The following is a 19228-nucleotide window of genomic DNA, read 5'->3' on the forward strand; positions in this document are numbered from 1 at the left end:
GGCTCGGGCTGGCCACGTCATGAGGGTCAGCAGCAGGCAGGCCATGATTGCATCCCTTGGTAGCAGGCCTGCTCCCTATTAGAGCATCCTGTGATGCTCATTCATGTAGGATGACTTGGGCTTCATTCCTGATGAAGTAAGCCCTGCCTACAAAGTCATTATTAAAATTACCTCGCCTGCCTCGTTCTGTGAGCCTCCTGAGAAGCAGGAAATGCCCTGATTCCAGGTGGCTGGGAGGCTATCAGGAGCCTTGGCTTCTCTCCACCTTTGGGATTGTTTGGGATTTGGGTTCCTGGTTGGTCAGCCGCTTTGGTTCAGCATGATCCCTCAGTTACAAACCCGCAGGCCAGGCAGACGCCTGTGATGAGAAAACTGGAAAGAAAACATTTAGGTAAGTTTTCAGTTTGGCAATTAACAAATAGAAGAAACTGTGTGTTGCTGTTAGAAGAGCTTGAGGATATTCCCTGCTCAGTGCCTCTCGGAAAACCAGGAAATATTTGGACGGAAGGAAGGGAGTTTATCCAAGCCCAATCTGGACAATGAAGTAGGGTTTTCCATCTCAAACCCCCTCTAGGTGGGTAGCTGGGGGAGTTAGCTAGGTATTGGGTGCTTTTATGGAGACGATAGGTAAGAAATGGAACCCATTCTATGCAGCCTTTAGACTCCAAGTCGTCTCTCCTCTTGTTTGAGCCCCTCCTCTCTTTTTCCTTGAACATCAAGTCAACCCACACCTCCTGAGTTGGTGCCCCCATTTTTCCATTTAGACGAATTAACTTTTTGTCAGTCAATGTTTGCGGGTGGATCGGGTGTTGTGTGTTACAGACGCCCCTTTCTTTAGAATTTGGAATACTGTGTGAAAATGGATGGGCTGTTAAGAGTTGGGGGAAGGCTGAGAGAATACAGGTCTGAGGTTAGAGGTCATCTGTTTGCTCTGAAGATCGATTGAGAATCTGAGCCAACTACCTTGCAAGCACTATTCACTGGAGCTCTGATTTCACCGGTAGCCATTAAACATTAGGTAAACATCCTCGCTACATTATTTCAGTCTAAGTTGTTACAGTATTTCCTGTAGGAATCCTTTTTTTTTTTTCAAGGCATCTGTTACTATTTCTTGATCTTGCCTACTTTATCACAGTCTAACTAACTCTTGAAACAGGGGAGGTATTACATTGTAACTCACTAAATGTTTTCATATGCCCTTGCTTCTGTCGTCACAGGCACTCAGGAGGTTGAGGCAGAAGGATTTAGGAGGGTTTACAGAGCCTAGGAGTTTGAAACCAGCCTGGCCAGGACAGTGAAACCCTGTCTTTGAAAAAAGAAAATGATGTGTTTTTTCTGTGGCTGGAAATGGGGCTGAGAGTGCTTGCCCAGCATCATGGAAGGAGGCACGGGGAGAGAAGGAGGGAAAAGAAAATAAAGAGAAGGAAAAAGTTGGTGAAGAAAAGAGGAGGAAGGAGAAATTCAAGGAAGAGAAGAAAATTGGCCCAAACCCCTCTAGGTCTGGCTGAGGAATTGGCCCGGTCAGTAAAGTGCCTGAGTTATGAATGTGGACAAAATCTGGATCCCTAGCACCCCTGTTAAAAAGCCAGCTGTGGTGGCACATACCCCATAAGCTCAACAATAATGACACGAGAGGACAATCCACCCACTGGCCAGCTAGCCTGGCCTATGTAGCAAACTTCCAGGTTAAGGAGAATCAGTTTCAAATACAAGGTGGAAGGCTGTTAACCCCACTGGTCAAGAATAAGACCACTACCACAGTTTAAAGCCTGATTTGAAGCAAGCTTTAATTAAATACCGGCCTGGTGGATGGATTCTGGCCAGGTCCATCTCTGGGTTTCCAGAAAGTGGCCCTGAAATGGTTTGCAGTGGCTGAAGTATTTCCCATCAGGTCCAATCAGGGGCAAGCATACATCCTGACATATTCCCTGCCTGTGAATCTTGTGCCCACATGTGGTCAAGCACATCTGGTACAGATGGGTCAAACAAACTTGTGGCTTGAGTGAAAACATGTGGCTTGTTATTTCCCATAAGCGATAGCCTCCAGCGTTTCAGGAACTCTGTCCTTGGGCAAGGGGCTTGCACAACAGACGTATTTTTGTTTCACAGATCTCTATGGCATAGTAATTAAAACTTAAAATGTCAACTTGGACTCCCACATGGCATCTGAGGACTAATGGCACTCTCAGTGTCCTCCTCTGGTCTCCATATATTCTTTGTGTAAGAATGCATACCAAAAGCAAAAAACAAAAAGCAAACCAAAGCAAAGAAAACCTTCTGTGTCACCTGAGTCCCAGTCCTGGTTGGTGCCCTCCCAGGAAGTACAGCACAGACCTTTGTCCTTTGTGGGATAGTGGAAAGCCCACGGGGAGCACAGCACCCTTCCTCATAGTTTCTTCCTAGAGTCTAGTATACCCCAATGGATCCCCCTGAAGCATGATGTTCTCCCCTGACAATTCCTACTGGAGCACAGTGTCCTCCACTGAAGGTTCCCTCTGCCACCCATGACTCCTACGAAAATGGCATGAGCACTAAACGTGGTAGTGGTATTGTAGTGTTAAGCTGGGGGTGTTCTCCTTCCTGGATGTGGCTTTTTACCCTCCACAATAATTGCTGCTGTGGATTGACTTGGCACTCTAGGACCACTGGTACCTTTTCCCCTCCGGAAGCCAGAAACCACCTCACCACCCTACCTCCAAAGTTGTGAAAAACCAAGAAAAGCCCCTAGATATGGATGCATGTCCCCACAGGAGTAAGTCACCCGGATTAGAGCCGTGCAAGTCACTGTCAGGATATGTATGTTGACTGACAGGGCAATGTCTTTGTAACCATGAACCTCCCACGTCCCATGAGCCCCGCCCATGCTGTGTGGCTGACATTCATTGGGCAAAGGGTTTGGAGCCATGAGGCCACTCCTGCTCTCACCATGGAGATCAACAACCCTGAAATCACAGGGTTGGCTCAGGAAGGCTCTGGTGCTACAAGGTCACCTAACCAGTAACTCCGTGCCTGAAGGTCCCTTCCCAGCTGCAGGCACTGTGCCTCATGGGTGGCTCAGAACTCATCAGGTTTCTAGAGGACAATGCTTTTAGGTAAAGAAATGGACACAGTGTATGTTCATATCAGTTGGAAGGAAGGCTTTGGGAAGAGATGCTTCCCTATATGACTATTTTTTTTTTTTGAAAGGAGCTTTAATTTTGCAATTGTCAGTCAGGCCATGGTGGCATACAACTTTAATCCCTCGGGAGGCAGAGGCAGGTAGATCTCTGAGAGTTTGGGGCCAGCCTGGTCTACAAAGTGAGTTCCAGGACAGCCAGTTTCACACAGAGAAATCCTATCTTTTATATATATATATATATATATATATATATATATATATATATATATATATATATAATTTTACAATATCATTCAGTTCTACATATCAGCCATGGGTTCCCCTATTCTCCCCCCTCCCACTCCCTCCCCTTACCCCCAGCCTACCCTCCATTCCCACCTCCTCCAGGACAAGTCCTCCCCCGAGGACTGCGATCAACCTGGTAGACTCAGTCCAGGCAGGTCCAGTCCCTTCCTCCCAGACTGAGCCAAGTGTCCCTGCATAAGCTCCAGGTTTCAAATAGCCAACTCATGCAATGAGCACAGGACTTGGTCCCACTGCCTAGTTGCCTCCCAAACTGATGAAGCCAATCAACTGTCTCACCTATTCAGAGGGCCTGATCCAGCTGGGGGGCCCTCAGCCTTTGGTTCATAGTTCATGTGTTTCCATTCATTTGGCTATTTTTTTTCAATAATTGAGTAAAACTGAAATTTATTATAAGCCACAGTCATCCTAGGGACCTCCATGCTATATATGAAATCCTATCTTTAAAAAAAAAAAAAAATTGCAATAGTCAAAGGAAAAAAAATTAGGACCAGTCAGTGAGGCTTTCCCCAGAGGTCTGTTGGGGAAGGAGTGGTACCCCGTGGTGAGGTTGTTTATTAGGAAGTAGAATGGACTCAAGCTGAATATGAGGGCAGTGGGACTAGGTGGGAGTCTGCAGTGGGAAATTACAGAGAAGAAATAAACATCCAGGCGAGGGCTTTGATCTTGCTACATGGACTCAAGAGGCTTCTCCCTGAGGGCAGGCCAAGTGATGATAAAGCTGCCTTTTGCAGGAATTTCATCTGAAAGCAAGGGTGGATTTTTTTTTACCAGCTTGGTGGAATTCTTGGTAAAATTGGCCCAAGGTCAGGACCTTGAACACAAAGCAGGATCCTGCTGAGAACTGGGTGGAATGTGTCCCTAGGAATGACCAAGTGCAAAGAGGAGCTCGTGACTGAGCCTTTGACACATCGTAAACCTGGGTTCCAACAGTGTAAATGCTCCATCTGATACTGGATGTCAGGAGGCTTGACCCAGCGATTATACAGATAACAGGGGCTCAGTGGTTAAGAACACTAGCTGCTCTTCCAGAGGACCTGGGTCCCATTCCCAACACCCACACGGTAGCTCAGGACAGTCTGTAACTCCAGTTCCAAGAGAGCTGACCCTTTCTTCTGACCTCCTCAGGAATTGCATTCATGTGGTATGCAGACATACATGCAGGCAAAATAAAAAATGACAGACTGAGTACAGAGTCTCAGGCAAATTTTGAATTGGAAAATAGGGAGCTTAAGGAAAGGGGTGAGCCCTGGCCTCATCAAAAGTAAGGCTGCCACCATTGTCATAACAGAAGAAAGAAAAGAGTTTCAGAACAAGTCTGTATAAAGCAGAATTGTAGGCCTATTAAGAAAAATGTTTTAGACAGGGCGTGGTGGTTTATTTCTTTAATCCCAGCACTAGGGAGGTAGAGGCAGGTGGATCTCTATGAGTTCGAGGCCAGCCTGGTCTACAGGGCCAGTATCAAGACAACTAGGACTGTTACATAGAGAAACCCTGTCTCAGAAAAAAGAAAAAGAAAAAAAACAACAAGAAAATGCTTTCATATAGGTTTAAGCTTGGGTGTCAATAGTCAAGTACTTATAAAAAAAATGTTTTGTTTTTCGAGACAGGGTTTCTCTGTGTAGCCTTGGGTGTCCTGGATCTGCCTCCCAAGTGCTGGGATTATACTTTTCTCTTAGTAAATGAAGTCATAGTACAGTTTTTGAGGAACAGTGAACAGGATTACAGCCTGACAAAGTAAGAACACAGTCACAAGGGTGGAAGAAATCTTTATTAGGACACAGGGAGTTAAGCCATATGCCTGCCTGACTGTGGACAAAGTTCACAATCTTGTCTGTGAACTGCCCAGGAAACTCTAGGTTTGTGGCTGGGGGAAGAGTGAAGTTAAACTCCAAGACCACTCGTGTTTAGACCTGAAGTACGGCTCATTGCTATTTTAACAGTGTGGTTTGCAATATCTCTATTGAAGAGGAATATTGCACCAGGCGGTGGTCGAGCACGCCTTTAATCTCAGCACTCGAGAGGCACAGGCAGAGGCAGGCAGATCTCTGTGGGTTCAAGGCCAGCCTGGGCTACAATTCGAGTTCCAGGACAGCCAGGACTGTGAAATCCTGTCACAAAAAACAAACAAACAAACAAACAGATAAATAAAAAGGAATATTGTAGGCAATCTTTACAGTGAATTCACTCAGACTCTGGGGTGAGGGACCCCTTTCCCTTCCACAGCTTCTTGACTGCCCCTGCCTTTTAGTCAGGCCTTTCCTGGAACTCACTGTGTAGCCCAGGCTGGCCTCAAACTCACAGAGATCCGCCTGTCTCTGCCTCCCGAGTGCTGGGATCAAAGGCATGTGCCACCACCGCCCGGCCCTCCTTTTTATTGTTTTATTTGTGTGTATTCCCGAGCATGCCACACCAGACATCCGTACCCAGGACTCACGTGGTAGAAGGAAACCGTCTCGAAACAATGAAACGTGGCATGAGGGCACTTTGCTACCACCCCAGGAAATGATGTTGAACTGTCCCTCAGCACCACCTCCGTTAAACTCATTCCAGTTGGCCTTCTCCAGATGGCCTGTGGCACAGCATCTGAGGGCGGCAGCCTCGGGATTCAGTCAAGGAGCACTGGGTTTCTTCCCCTGGAGTGTTTTTCACGGTGCCTGGGCAGGCTCTGTAACGTCTGAATGGACGAGTGAGCAGGTTGGCACCTGGCCCACAGGAGTACTTAGAGGAGGCATCGACCTTGGCTAGTCATCCTATCTGCACCTCCCAAAGGGTCAGGATTACAAACCAATGCCGACACACCCAGCTCACTCTTTGCTGTTATTTTGAGACAGGGTCTCATGTAGCTCAGGGTGGTCTTTACTGTGGTTGATTACACAGTAAAGCAGAGAAGCACCAACTGAGGTGCTAACCATGGGCTCAGGGGTGCCACAAATATTAATGAAACATCCGGGGGAAACACGAAAACGGAGTGTCAATATACATCTTCCTCCTGAACAGACGATTCAACGACACTTCCAAAGGGACCCTTACGCACGAGTCACAAGGACATAGGGCTTAAATTACATATCGTTGGCCATTTTATCCATCTTGTGTGTGGTGTTTCCCAAAGGTTCTTTTGCAGGTGGCCTAGTTAACTATGTTGAGATTCCTTGTGTCCAGAGACAAAAATCAGAACCAGGAGGGTGGGGTATGTACGGGAATTTATTCCCTCTAGAGTCTTCTCTAACTAGCTACCCTACCTCAGGGTGAGGTGTGATACAATCCAGGGTAGAATGGGCAGCTGCGCTCTCTGGATGAGAGATAAGAATTTGAGAACACCTGACTGGCTGACATTGCGCAAGAAGTGATGAGGCCATTTGTGTGACTCCGGAGCCACGGTGGGCTCTCCAAGTCCTGGCCATCTGCTCAGAGAGAGGGGACCGATTCTGCTCCAGCCACTGCTCTCCGAATGGCCTCAGGTCGTTGGTAGGTGCACGGCATGGGTGAACTGGGTCGGGAGGTCTTTGCCCTTCCCGTAATGCTGCCTCTAGGGATCCAGAGCCAAGTAGCTTCGGCTGTTGGCAGGAGCACGGGGCAGCTCCTCAACTGTCCTTGACTTTGGGCAGAACCCACTGTGTAGACAGGAGCCGGGTGCCACTGCCTGGAAGACAATGCTGATGTAGTAAGGGACGCCCTGCGCTTCATTCGGCCCGCCTGAGCGCAATCTGCTGGCTCGAACCAATCGCCGGGAGCTCAGAGCGCTGGCCCACAACCCGGCAACACCAACCGGGAGACGCACGGGGGCATTTGCCTTCCACCACCGATCTGGGACCTCAGAGGCCCAAGGAACCCCGGGGTGATGGGGCGGATGTAGGTAGGGACGGTCTTGGGGGCAGGTCCACGCAGAAGCAGGGTCTCAGTTGAGTGTTCTGGAGGAATTCCCCCACGGACCCCTCCCTACCCTTCTTCAGGGTTCCAGTGCCAGCTTGAGTCACGACAGTCCAATCCAGCATAGCCCGCTGCACAAGGCACAGCCCGTTCCAGACGCCCCCACGGCTGCTGGGTGGTACGGCTCGCACCCCTGCGCCTGCCTTGGTAGTGTCCCACGGGGGCGGAGCCTGGGCTTGTCGTCTGCGGTGGACCGCGGGGCGCGTGCGCGGTGGGCAGTGTTTGCTCGGCTCGCGACAGTGTCGTAGGTGATTCTCGGGGGTAAGGGCGGGACGGACCGAAAGCCGGGCGCCAGCTGAGGCGGGGACACAGGTGGGCGTGGGGTCCTGGTCTCCGGTGCCACCCACCGGCGGGTATCCTGTCTGGTTCATGTCACTGGGAGTGTCCACGGCGCGGGAGCTCCTGGGACGCCGAGTCTGAGCAGCTGATGGGCCAAGAGGCGGTGCCCCCCTTCTGCTCACCTGAATGCAGGTGAGGCGTGGAGGGCGCCCTGGGTGCACCTTCCTGCTGTGGGGCTGCCGTCGCCTGGCCACCCGAGGAGGAAGCATTTCTTTGGGTTTGGCATCCAGGTTATGGGGCCAGCGGGGGCGTGAGTGGACGGGCCAGACTGGGTGCGATTGCACAGGACGACGCCGGGAGAACATGGTACGAGGAGGAGCAGCGAAGGGCCGGACCAGTCTGGGGCGAAGCGGGACAGGACGCCGGGCTAGGTCAGCACAGTGCGAGGCGCTGGAGAGCTTGAGCATGGATCATCATGGGACCAGAGGGGGAAAGGCGGCGTTGGCCTGATGGACAGGAGGTGGCCCGGGGTGGTGTCAGCATATAGTGAGGGGGAAGAGGAATAGAACACCTAGCTGGAGTCAACACACTACGGGAGATAACAGGTCCTGGGGCTTAGGGTGCTGCTTCAGATAAGGACAGGGTGGAGCTCTGCTTGGTCGTGGGTGCCTGAGGCCTTTTAGAAGGCTTTAAGAATCTGTCCGAGTAGCTGGGAGCAGGTGGCAGTTGCTAAGTACTGTTTGAATGTGTCACTATTCATTTTCTTCCCTTGTCTGAATATATGAAATCTGTAGCTATACACTGGATTTGTTTCCATAGTTGTTTGTTTTGTTTTGTATTTTTTTACTTAAGCTTTTCAGGAAGAATGTGAGCATTTGGAAAAGGCCATGATTAAGGAAACATCGTATATTGTGAAACTATGAGACGCCTCCACACCCACCGTGGCTTCTGTTAGCTCTAGTAGACCTGCCCTAGCCGGCAGGCTCTGGTTGTTATGGAAACAACACTTAGACCCAGGCCTCCCTTCCAGGCCCCAGGAAAGTTCTCCCGGGACAGGTTCCCTGAGATACTCGGTACAGAATATCTTAGGATAATGAGAAACTGGAGGACCCTGGATGGGTAAATGGACACACACATCCTGGTCTCGTGTCCCCTAGGCCACCGAGAACCTCATGGAAGAGGATCAGTGAGGGGGATTTACTGATGTGCTGCTCAAGGCAAAGCAACAGTAAACAGCTTACATGCGTTTATCTCCCCCCACCCTTTTTTTTAAAAAAAAAAAAAAAAAGGAAATGTTTTTTATCTAGGGAAGGACTGACTCAGCATGTGCCAGAAACTCACTGGTATTGCTTAGAGCTTGCTGGGGGGGGGGGATAATACGGTTTCATTTCTCCATTTTCAGGCTTATGTTTTGTCAGTTTTGTTTAAGCACATATATTTGTTTTGATGTTGGGAAAATATTTCCACCCACCACCTGTGTGTGATTCCGGAAGTGTTAAGGGAATTCTCCAGCCAATACGATGGTCCATGGGCATGTTCTGTTGATCGCATCAAGGCAGAGTGACAGCCGGTGTGGAAAAGAGAACAAAGGGAGGGTTTCTGCAGTGGGGAACCCAAAGAAGTGCTGGGTGAGCTAAGATGTGTGAGTTAGACACAGGGCTGGTGAGTGTTGTGGGGTGCAGTGAAACCACAGCCTTTGGGGCCGTGGCCGCCACCCCCCCCCTTTCCCCCATGGGAAGAGAAATCAAGGAAGCTTACAGAGGCCACATCTGACTGGAGATTGTCAAGCGACTGGACTTGCTCTCTTAGTGGGAAACGGTGCATCTGATGGCTGGATGCCCAAAAGAAATAAAAAGGAAGACATGACTGCCCCGAGGGGATGGTGGAGGAGAAGGTTTATTGTAGATACAGGGAGAGCAGAGGCATCTGGGGGAGTCCAGAGTGAACATGATCCTGAGCCAGGCCATGTGAGGGGAGGGGAGAGAGGAGAGCCAGGACACCAGGAGACCAGAAAGGTGAAAAGGGCTGTGTGAGCAAAATGGCTGAGTTATATAGGGAAGGGCAGCCCAGCCCCTGGGCTGGAGAAGTTTAGGCTGGGGGGTAAGGATGCCAGCCAGGAGAACCCCGTCGTCGTCGTAACAGGTAGGGGCTGCTGGGAGAAGCTAGCAGCCAGCATCAGCTTTGATGTGTTAATAGGCACCTGTGTCCCCGGGTTTGAGACCTAGCTGTGGTGTAATTTCTGGGTGGTGTTCTGAAAGAAAACACACAGCCATTTCATTATTCCCTCTGACGGCAGTTCCAAGTTTGGGGTCCATTATCCTAACTAAACACAAAAAATTCTGCTACACCTGGCCGTCTGGAGGAACTCACAGATGCCAACAGAAAGCAGAAGGGTTCCCCTGGGTGCCGAATCTCAGCTCCCGGTGATGTGGCCCTCTGGTCACAGCACTAAACTGACACTCTCGTTTGTTTATGTACGTTTGAGTTTTTGTGTGTGTGTGTGTGTGTGTTTTCGAGACAGGGTTTCTCTGTAGCTTTGCGCCTTTCCTGGAACTCACTGTGTAGCCCAGGCTGGCCTTGAACTCACAGAGATCCGCCTGCCTCTGCCTCCCGAGTGCTGGGATTAAAGGCGTGGGTCACCACCGCCCGGGTGAGTTTTTGTTTTTAAAAGGCGCGGTTCAGTGCAAGCAGAGCTCGGGCTGTACTAGAATGAGATGAGCTCTGGAGAGACACCCTCCACTCCCAAGGATCGATGATGAGTTGCAATGGGCTCCGGACTGAGGCTGGTGGCAGTCCTTGCAAGGTCCTTCGGTCCTGCCTTTGGTCTCCGTGGAGACTGAGGGCTGCTGACTGTTACCTGGAGGGACGAGTGACAGTAAGCAGTATGGATCGGTCCTCAAGTCGGGCTTGGTGTGAAGCAGGCACACAGAAGGGGAATGAATGGTTGGGACTGACTGACCTCGGTGTCCCTTTTTTGCCTTTCTAATGTGAGAGGGATGTGGTTAGTTTGAGGAGCAGAAATAGATGTGAAAAGAGAACTGAGCTGGTCCCATACACATCCGAGCTGCCTACAAGGCGCAGCTGTGACTCTGCAGAGGGACCCCGCAGGGCTCTGCAGGACTCCAGGGACGGATGGCCAGCTGGACCCCCAACACCACACAGGGGAACCTGGCCTGTTATTCTCATGGCTGAGGACGCTGAAGTTTACCTTGCCGCTGCCTCCCCAGATGAAGGATGCTGATTGATGATGTTAGTTGCCAAGACAACACAGGCCGCCCAGAGCTTTGCGCATGGTGCTTTATGGAAACATATGTAGCCGGAGAGCCGAGCTCCGAACCAGCCTGGGGAAGTGGGGGTAGGGGTTGAAGTGTGGTGTGTGCGTTCTGGGGTACAATTAATTCATGGTGTCTGTAACTATTTGGCACCTGTTCTGGAATGGTCAGGAACTCTGTCAGTGACCGATGTGGGGTGCTTCCTTAGACGCCCTCGCTCTAAAAGGTGCCTTGAAGATTTGGAACCATTCTCTCTCTGGTGGAGAAGCAGCAGACTCGTTGGATGTGCCTGACATGGCGGGTGCTTCCCACTCCTCTGTCCTGTATCTCTGTGTGTTTTGTTTCCGGGGGTCAGCCCCCATGCTCACTGAAGCTGGAAGAACCCACTCAGCCGGGTTGTCTTTGAGCCACTGATCTTGATGCTCTGGGGTTCTTCCCGCTCTGACGAAACCAGAGCCTTCGTGAGACAGTTCTCATGTCCCTTGCTTTAGGAAGTGGACCTAATAGAGATTTCCAGAGTCAAGGTCCAGGCCCCACAGTAGCTGGCATCTTGGCCGCTGTTACAGTGATGTAATCGCAGTAAAATGGGAACTTGTGCCCTGTCTCATGACTTGTAGACAAGTGCAGAATGGGGACCTTTTTTCTCCAGTTCCAGGAAGGAAGATCTGCCTTCATTTGTAGTACTATACTAGGCTTTAATGTGCCTGGGTTAGAAGGTGTAAAGTACTCAGCTGTGTGTGTGTGTGTGTGTGTGTGTGTGTGTGTGTGTGTGTGTGTGTGTGTTGGTAGGGATCATGAGTTCAAAGCCAGCTTCTTTCTAAGAAAAAAGAAAAAAGGGAAGAAATGCAGAGCCACACTGAGGCCAAGTGCCCCATCCCTGTGGGACCATGTTAAATTTCGTTTGTGTGAGAGTAACTTTTTCCCCCCCAGAGCTGAGGACCGAACCCAGGGCCTTGCGCTTGCTAGGCAAGTGCTCTACCACTGTGCTAAATCCCCAACCCCCGAGAGTAACGTTGGGAGTCGTTGGAAATGTGAAATAAGCTGGTGGTGTTCCAAGCGGAGGCATGAGCCACCGGTGTGGGCTGTGCACAGAACAGCCTCTAGGTTGTCATCTCCAGAGGACATGTCCGTGTGTCCGGAAACCACCATCAGGGGACAGTGACATGGGGCTCCCGGATTGTGGGGGATACGTGGGTATGAGAGCTGTGCCCACACAGCTGTGTCCTGTGTTAAATCTGGGGGAAAACCAGCACTTCTAGGATGCTGCTGGCCTTGGTTATAGGACCGCAGCCAATAGGAGTATGAGGGCTACAGGGTCCTTTGTCCTTTGGGGCGGGGCCTAGCACTCAAGGTCTGGGGCTTCCTGTGGCTACAGAGCGAGTGAATTAGTGTAGGAGCTAAGGCAGTGTTCCAGAGCTCTCCACGCTGATGAGTGCACAGCCCTGCTGTGACGTTCTGCCTCCATCCCCCAAAGTGTGTGTCCGTGTCCGGAAGCACCCCGCTCTGAGGAAGTAGGGTCAGGGTTCATCCCCCTTGCTGGGGGACTGGCCTTCTGTGACTGCTAAGCTGGTTCTGGAAGCGAAAGGCCCGTCAGGTCTCATGATTTCCTCCACTCTTTTTTTGTTTGTTTTTTTTTTTTGAGACAGGGTTTCTCTGTGTAGCTTTGGTGCCTGTCCTGGATCTCGCTCTGTAGACCAGGCTGGCCTCAAACTCAGAGATCCGCCTGGCTCTGCCTCCTGAGTGCTAGGATTATAGGCGTGCGCCGCCACTGCCTGGCTAGATTTCCTCCAGTCTTAACGTTCTGACTTTCACAGTTTCACAAAGTAGATCCAATTTAGGTACCTTTTGCCATCTAAGCACAATTTGGAATCTGTATGCATTCAGCAAGTATTTCATGTGTGCCAGCCATTGCACCATACGGTGGGGTTATAAAGATGGGCAGGTTGGGCTTCTGCCTCAGAGGGCTGGTGGCGTGCAGGCTGGGGCCGAGCACTAGAGTGCAGCTGGGGTTCGGTCCCCGAGGGGGGCACGTGGGTTTGTCCGAAGGATATTTGGCCCGGTGTGTGGTGCTTCTGCACAGACCAGAGAACATCTGAAGCTGGATTTAAGCTGGCTGGTCGGACCCAGAGGCATCGGCAGGGTGGTTACAACTCAGGACTTGAGAACTAGAGCATGGCGCAAGATGCAGGAGAATGTGAGGCTGGGGCCCGGGAAAGGAAGTGGGTCATACTCAAACCTGGGCAGTAGTAGTCTAGACTTATTCTGGAAGCCCTGCTCGAGTCCTTTAACAGGGGAGCCAAAGTCAGGAAAAGCAGCACAGGACAGGTTCTTGATATGAACTATAAAACAAATTAACAGCCATCTCAGGAAGTGAACTCTTAGGGTGTTCCAGATGAGGGACTTTCAACCTATACCACATACCAGACCTTGCTTCCATCCCATACATAGCATCCGCTGCTCTCCAGTGCCCATGGTCTTCCTCTCCTCTTAGGAAAACTGAGTCCCAGAAATGTCCAAAGGCCACATGTCCAGTATAGGCAGGAGTAGGATTTGAACCCCGGTATTCCTGACCCCGTCCGTGTCCATGTACTCGGCAGAGATCCTGGTATTTTTATTAACAGCTTTTCCAAACCCGGAACACGAAGGAAACATTCTTATTTCAGATTCCAGAGGTGAGGGGCCTCAGCAGAGCGTAGTGTCACTGTTCGGCCTCGGGATTATGTAGTTTATTTCCAGACGGCAGCAAAGGCTGGAGCTCTGTGGGAAGGAGCATAGCCCGAGTCTGTTAGAACGTGTCTGCCTCCCTTCACGGCAGAGCATCCCGGGGATCATCTTCTTTCCTTTTCCTGTGCTGTCTGGAGGTCTCTTGCAGGGTTCATGTATGTTTGTAAGCCTAAGAGTGAGGTAGAGGGGTTGGGGATTTAGCTCAGTGGTAGACTGCTTGCCTAGCAAGCGCAAGGCCCTGGGTTCGGTCCTCAGCTCCAGAAAAAAAAAAAAAAAAGTGAGGTAGATAGCTTAAGACATACTCCCCACACATTGTCCTGGGGTAAAGGTGGGCGTGAGTAGACTGTGTGTGGGAGGGAGGCAGTGATGTGTCTTCCTTTCCCCCTTCTTCTGAGTCAGCCCGAGGTGAATTTTCTTTCTTCAGATTGAGGATGGATGGCCGAAGATCCTTGAGACAGCTTCACTGAAAGGGAGGAGCGCTGTCAGGCCCAGCTGCGCCGGTGTTGGCCCCCCGGGGGGACACCCCTGGCGTCCAGATTAGGATCATGACTCCTGGGAGCAGCCACGGCGTGGCGGAGAGCATCTTTGACCTGGACTATGCTTCCTGGAAGATCCGTGCGACCCTAGCGGTAGCCGGCTTTGTCTTCTACCTGGGCGTCTTTGTGGTCTGCCACCAGCTGTCGTCCTCCCTGAACGCCACCTACCGCTCCCTGCTGGCCAAAGAGAAGGTCTTCTGGAACCTGGCGGCCACCCGCGCCGTCTTCGGGGTGCAGAGCACCGCCGCCGGCCTGTGGGCTCTGCTGGGGGACCCCGTGCTCCACGCCGACAAGGCCCTGGGGCAGCGGAACTGGTGCTGGTTCCACGTCACCACGGCCACTGGCTTCTTCCTCTTCGAGAACGCGGCCGTCCACCTGTCCAACCTGTTCTTCCGGACGTTCGACGCGTTCTTGGCTGTCCACCACCTCTTTGCCTTCCTTGGGTTCCTGGGTTCGTCGGTCAACCTCAGGGCCGGCCACTACCTGGCCATGACCACGTTGCTCTTGGAGATGAGCACACCTTTCACCTGCGTTTCCTGGATGCTCCTGAAGGTGGGTGCTCCCTGAGGGGGACGTGGGGAGTGCCGTGGCCGCCTGCGGAGTGTCACCGAGGAGCGTCCCCGGCACCTGCCATGAGGCAGCCGTGCCGCGGAGACATCACCTGGCTGAACTCCAGCTTCCCGAAATTGAGTTAAAGGACAGCTCAGTGGCTCCTAGGACACCCAGTCACTAGTGTCACATGTCCTAGGAAGAATGGTTTTACTTCAATACTTAAATGTTCCAAAGAGAGCTGTTTGTGATCATACGTACACTCACGAGGCCACCCCTTAAATCGGTGACTCTTAGCCTTCAGGTGTGTCACAGCATTTCCACGCTTTTTTTTTCTTTTTGGTTTTTCAAGACAGGGTTTCTCTGTGTAGCTTTGCGACTTTCCTGGAGCTCACTTGGTAGCCCAGGCTGGCCTCGAACTCACAGAGATCCGCCTGCCTCTCTGCCTCCCGAGTGCTGGGATTAAAGGCGTGCGCCACCACCGCCCGGCTTTGCACGCATTTTTATGGCAGTGTGAGAGCAACCAGCTCCTTTTGTTAGTTTGCTGGATTCAGAAGGTCGTTCCTGGTCTACCTGGAGGTGACATAACACAGCCTCGTAGCGAGCCTTGAGTCAGACGCCAGTGGTCCTGCCTCTAGAACAGTAGCTCACACCTTAGCCTCCTGCTCTCCCAGCTGGCCCTGAGTCCAGCAGCCCCATCCCCAGCCACCGAGTTCCCAAATTCTGTGCATACAGGGTCGTGTCTCCTCCTGGGAGGAGGGAACAGCTGCCATGTCCGCATCTGGGGTTGGCAGTCTGAGGAGACCCGAAGGCTGCTGCCGGGGAGCTCCTGGGCTATGTGCAGTGACCAGGCTTGGCCTCATGTTCATGGCAAGGCATCGAGTGCTGCTCAGCCTCGGCTCCACCTGCAGAAACTCACCTCTGCTCATAGCACAGTGTTACAGCATGTCCATTTTAGCCTTCATCCAAGGCCCTCCGAGATGAAAGCGCTAAGGGAACCAGGACATACATTCTCTCCAAACTGCTAGATAAATGGGGCCCCACTTGCTTTGTGATAGGTGCTAATTCAAGATAAAAAGATTTGAGTTTTGCCTTGGGGAGCAGGAAGTAAACGGAACAGGCAGGCCCCGCTGATGAGGCGCTGGCCCAGGCTCACATCTTCCTTCAGAATTAAGCCCGGGAGAGCAGGCGCTGGCTAGAAGCCTGTTGTTGCTTTGATCCGAGTTCATGGGGCGTAAAGGGCGCACAACCTCGTCACCTTCCGTACTGACGCCGTGCTTGGTTTGCTTCGTCCACAGGCTGGCTGGTCAGACTCCCTGTTCTGGAAGGTCAACCAGTGGTTAATGATCCACATGTTTCACTGCCGCATGATCCTCACCTACCACATGTGGTGGGTGTGCTTCCAGCACTGGGGCGCCCTGGTCGGCAGCCTGTACCTGCCTCACTTTGCGCTCTTCCTCTGCGGGCTGGCCCTGCTCACACTCATCCTCAACCCCTACTGGACGCACAAAAAGACCCAGCAGCTTCTTAACCCCGTGGACTGGAACTTCGCCCAGCCCGAAACCAAGGGCAGCAGGCAAGAAAGGACCAATGGCCAGGTGCCTCAGAAAAAGAGGCTCTAGCGCCCGGAGACCCCGTGGCTCCACAGAGGGTGACTCTTACAGAGGAGCTCGTGAATGAGGTGAATACACTCGTTACGTAGGTGAATACTAACTTGTCCTTTAGTGTTAGTTCTGAAGTAGCCATGAAGTATTGCTGGGACGTTGATCTGCCTTGCAGGAGGTCTCGGCCGTCACGGTCGTCTTCTGATTCCTCTGGTGTGGGCTCAGCCATGCTGTGTCTGCCAGGGCCAGGGTCAGGGGAAGAGCCGTGGTGGCCAGGTGTGCAAAGCTGCTAAAGGAGGCCAGCCTGAATACTTGAAAGGACCGCGTTAGGAAGGACCCCGGGTGGGTGTGGACGAGTCAGCACGCTCACCGTCTGCGTGCCTTATTTGGAAGTCACGTTCTTTCTCATTACAAAGAACTGGACTAAGAAAATGTGATTTTTGCTGATCGTGACAATTTCCCAGCCCGTGGAATTTTCAGCCCATGACACAGCGGCGCCCTCTAGTGGCAAGTGGCGGAAGGACGCAGTTCCGGTAAAAAGGTTTTTCTCAATAGCTGAGTGGTCCTAGAGTTTATCCACCCCTCCTGGCATGGTGTCTGGATCTTCGAGCTTATTTCTAATTGACCGAACTGGCTAGCCTAGCCCCCAATTCTGCTCTGTCAATTTCAAGGCAGGGCAGTGACTTTCCCCCTGTGGGCTGTGAGGGGGGTCCCTGTACCCAGAGATGCTCGGCCCGAGTTGCCAGAACACAGAACAAACAGGCAGCTTGCTTGATGTGACCATCGGCAAGTGTCCTTACCCGCACTGTGGGTGGGACATCCAAACACCGGCTGCCAGTGTTATCGGCAGGCACGGAAACTTTCCCCAAAAGTATACAATTAAAGTACAAAAACCACCTTTGAAATGGTAACTGCTCTTGAAAATCATGTGTGACTTATGCTTGCCATGGATCGTGGGCCTCACAGCATGTTTTGAATACTAGTGCTTTTAACTTTATCAGGATGTATGATGCCTATTTATTTCATTCTACGAAGGTCTTTATTTTATGTCCCTAAGAGTATCAGCTAAAAACGGGTAGCTCCTATACCCGTTTTGTGCAGGCACAGGCCTGGCAGTTTTTAACTGGGCAGAAGCATAATAAAGTTATAGCTGTTTACAGAACCAAACACGTACCAGTTCCTGTCTGCTACCGTGAGCTCAGACTCACCGTTGGAGCGTCTGAGAACACTCCATGTCCAGAGCACAGAATACAGTTGGAAAGTTGAGCCGACTTTCTCTGGCCGACACTAGGAGCGTGACCTCACACTGCTTCCTCTGTCTCGATGTGTGTCAGCTGGGCGCCATGCCATAGCTCAAGTGGCCCCTGGTTGCTCCACACACATCCCCCGGGACTTGGGAGGCGAGAGTGTCCGATGAGAAAGCTCTGGGGGTGATGTGACCATGAGCCCCTGCCTTTATTTCCTGGAGAGCGGCCACCCTTTCTAGGTATAGCACCTTTGTGGGTTCCGATTTGCCGGACAGGTCTCTAGGAGGGGGCATGGTGAGGAGGACACTGATGTGAGCCTAGGCTTGGCCTGCTCTGTGGCTCACATGGGCCAAGGTTCAGCTGCATGTGCGCCCCGCCCCACAAGACCGCGCATCATCTGTTTGGAATTAGAACAGGGCGTGGTGTTGCTGGATGGTAGTGTGTGCTTATGTAGCCTGTCTGAGGCCCTGCCTGCTTTCTATCTTCAGCTACTGCAAAAGGGACACATTCTGTACACCCGAGTTGTTTTCAAATGTAGAGAACGATGGGTCGGGGGTATCGAGTGGCAGGAAACAGCCCAGCGTCTTCCGCAGTGCTCACTGATGCCTTGGCCCCGCCCCTTTAATTTAGTACCAGCTCTTCGCGCTGTGTGCCACAGGCTCCCCCAGTGGTGCTGGACTCGGTGCGGCACAGCCAGTGCCAGGCCCTTTAGTTGGATGCCCTGGCCCTCTTTACACAGAGAGCTCCTCCGGAGGCCCTGTTGCCTCCGCGGTCCAGAGAGGTTGGTGACCGCCCACAGTGACGCTGCTAGCCAGAGGCCTTATCTCTACCTGAGCTTTTTTTTTTTTTTTTTTTTGGTTTTTCGAGACAGGGTTTCTCTGTGTAGCTTTGCGCCTTTCCTGGAACTCACTTGGTAGCCCAGGCTGGCCTCGAACTCACAGAGATCCGCCTGGCTCTGCCTCCCGAGTGCTGGGATTAAAGGCGTGCATCACCACCGCCGCCCGGCTCTATCTGAGCTCTTAAGCGCCTGCCTGTTCACACAGCCCACGGTGACCCTCCAGATGGGAGTCCTGAATTGCCTGTCCTGTGTGCAGTAGTGACCACACTCGAGCCTGTCCCAGAGGAAGAGCAGAGACTAACCACACCTAGTTTCTCAGGCGTAGAGGTCGAAGGTCAGGGGCTGGTGGCTTCGGTCAGGAAGAGGCTTGGTCCTTCCTCCGTGGAACATTGCTTTGCCCCCAGGTGGAAGGGATACCTTATCTCCAAAGAGCAGAAGGGCTAAAAAGACACAATAATCCTAACTTAGGTTCCTGGAGGTCTTTCTAAGGCTCTGATCAGGGCTGGACACATGGTGACTTATGGGCCTCCTCTGGCTAGAGCTGTTGCTGCTTCTGGAAGCTGGTGGCTGGGAAGAGGCCCCTTTTAGCCTCCCACTGTGGGTGTCACGTGTCAGTATAACTTTGGGGGGCACATTCAAATCCTGGTGCCAAGGGTGTCGGCATCGGGCACCCCCAGTGTCACGGTTTCATGATCCCTACCTAGGGCTGGTGTCTCAGGTTCCCTCACCTGTTCCGGTATGGCTGCCCACCCAGCCACTGGCAAGTGAGTGGATGAGCCAACACGTGGCAGGTATCCTGCGTGTACCTGTGTGTGGCAGAAGACGTAC

General features: G+C 52.0%; 1 protein-coding gene across 8 annotated transcripts; it reads left to right on the forward strand.

Annotated features, from left to right (window-relative positions):
- Positions 1-202: 202 nt before the first annotated feature.
- Positions 203-17482, forward strand: Cln8 (CLN8 transmembrane ER and ERGIC protein). Of its 8 annotated transcripts, none has more exons than XM_037211615.1 (3): positions 203-391; positions 14051-14714; positions 16010-17482. In XM_037211615.1, the coding sequence occupies exons 2-3, from the start codon at positions 14172-14174 to the stop codon at positions 16331-16333; spliced, it is 867 nt and encodes a 288-aa protein (XP_037067510.1). In that variant the 5' UTR covers positions 203-391; positions 14051-14171; the 3' UTR covers positions 16334-17482. The 8 variants fall into 8 exon arrangements, with proteins under 8 accessions (XP_037067510.1, XP_028737053.1, XP_037067512.1 ...); XM_028881220.2 differs by lacking the exon at positions 203-391 and adding an exon at positions 6373-6889; XM_037211617.1 differs by lacking the exon at positions 203-391 and adding an exon at positions 7575-7599.
- Positions 17483-19228: the final 1746 nt, after the last annotated feature.

Source organism: Peromyscus leucopus, chromosome 17 (assembly GCF_004664715.2).
Source record: "Peromyscus leucopus breed LL Stock chromosome 17, UCI_PerLeu_2.1, whole genome shotgun sequence".
Lineage (NCBI taxonomy): Eukaryota > Metazoa > Chordata > Mammalia > Rodentia > Cricetidae > Peromyscus > Peromyscus leucopus.

What these genes read in the sequence shown, in the direction of transcription:
- Cln8 (XM_037211615.1), top strand. Translation starts at nt 14,172, where the DNA reads ATGACTCCTGGGAGCAGCCACGGCGTGGCGGAGAGCATCTTTGACCTG. An exon ending in TTTCCTGGATGCTCCTGAAG is followed by an intron (nt 14,715 to 16,009) that starts GTGGGTGCTCCC and finishes CTTCGTCCACAG; the next exon opens with GCTGGCTGGTCAGACTCCCT.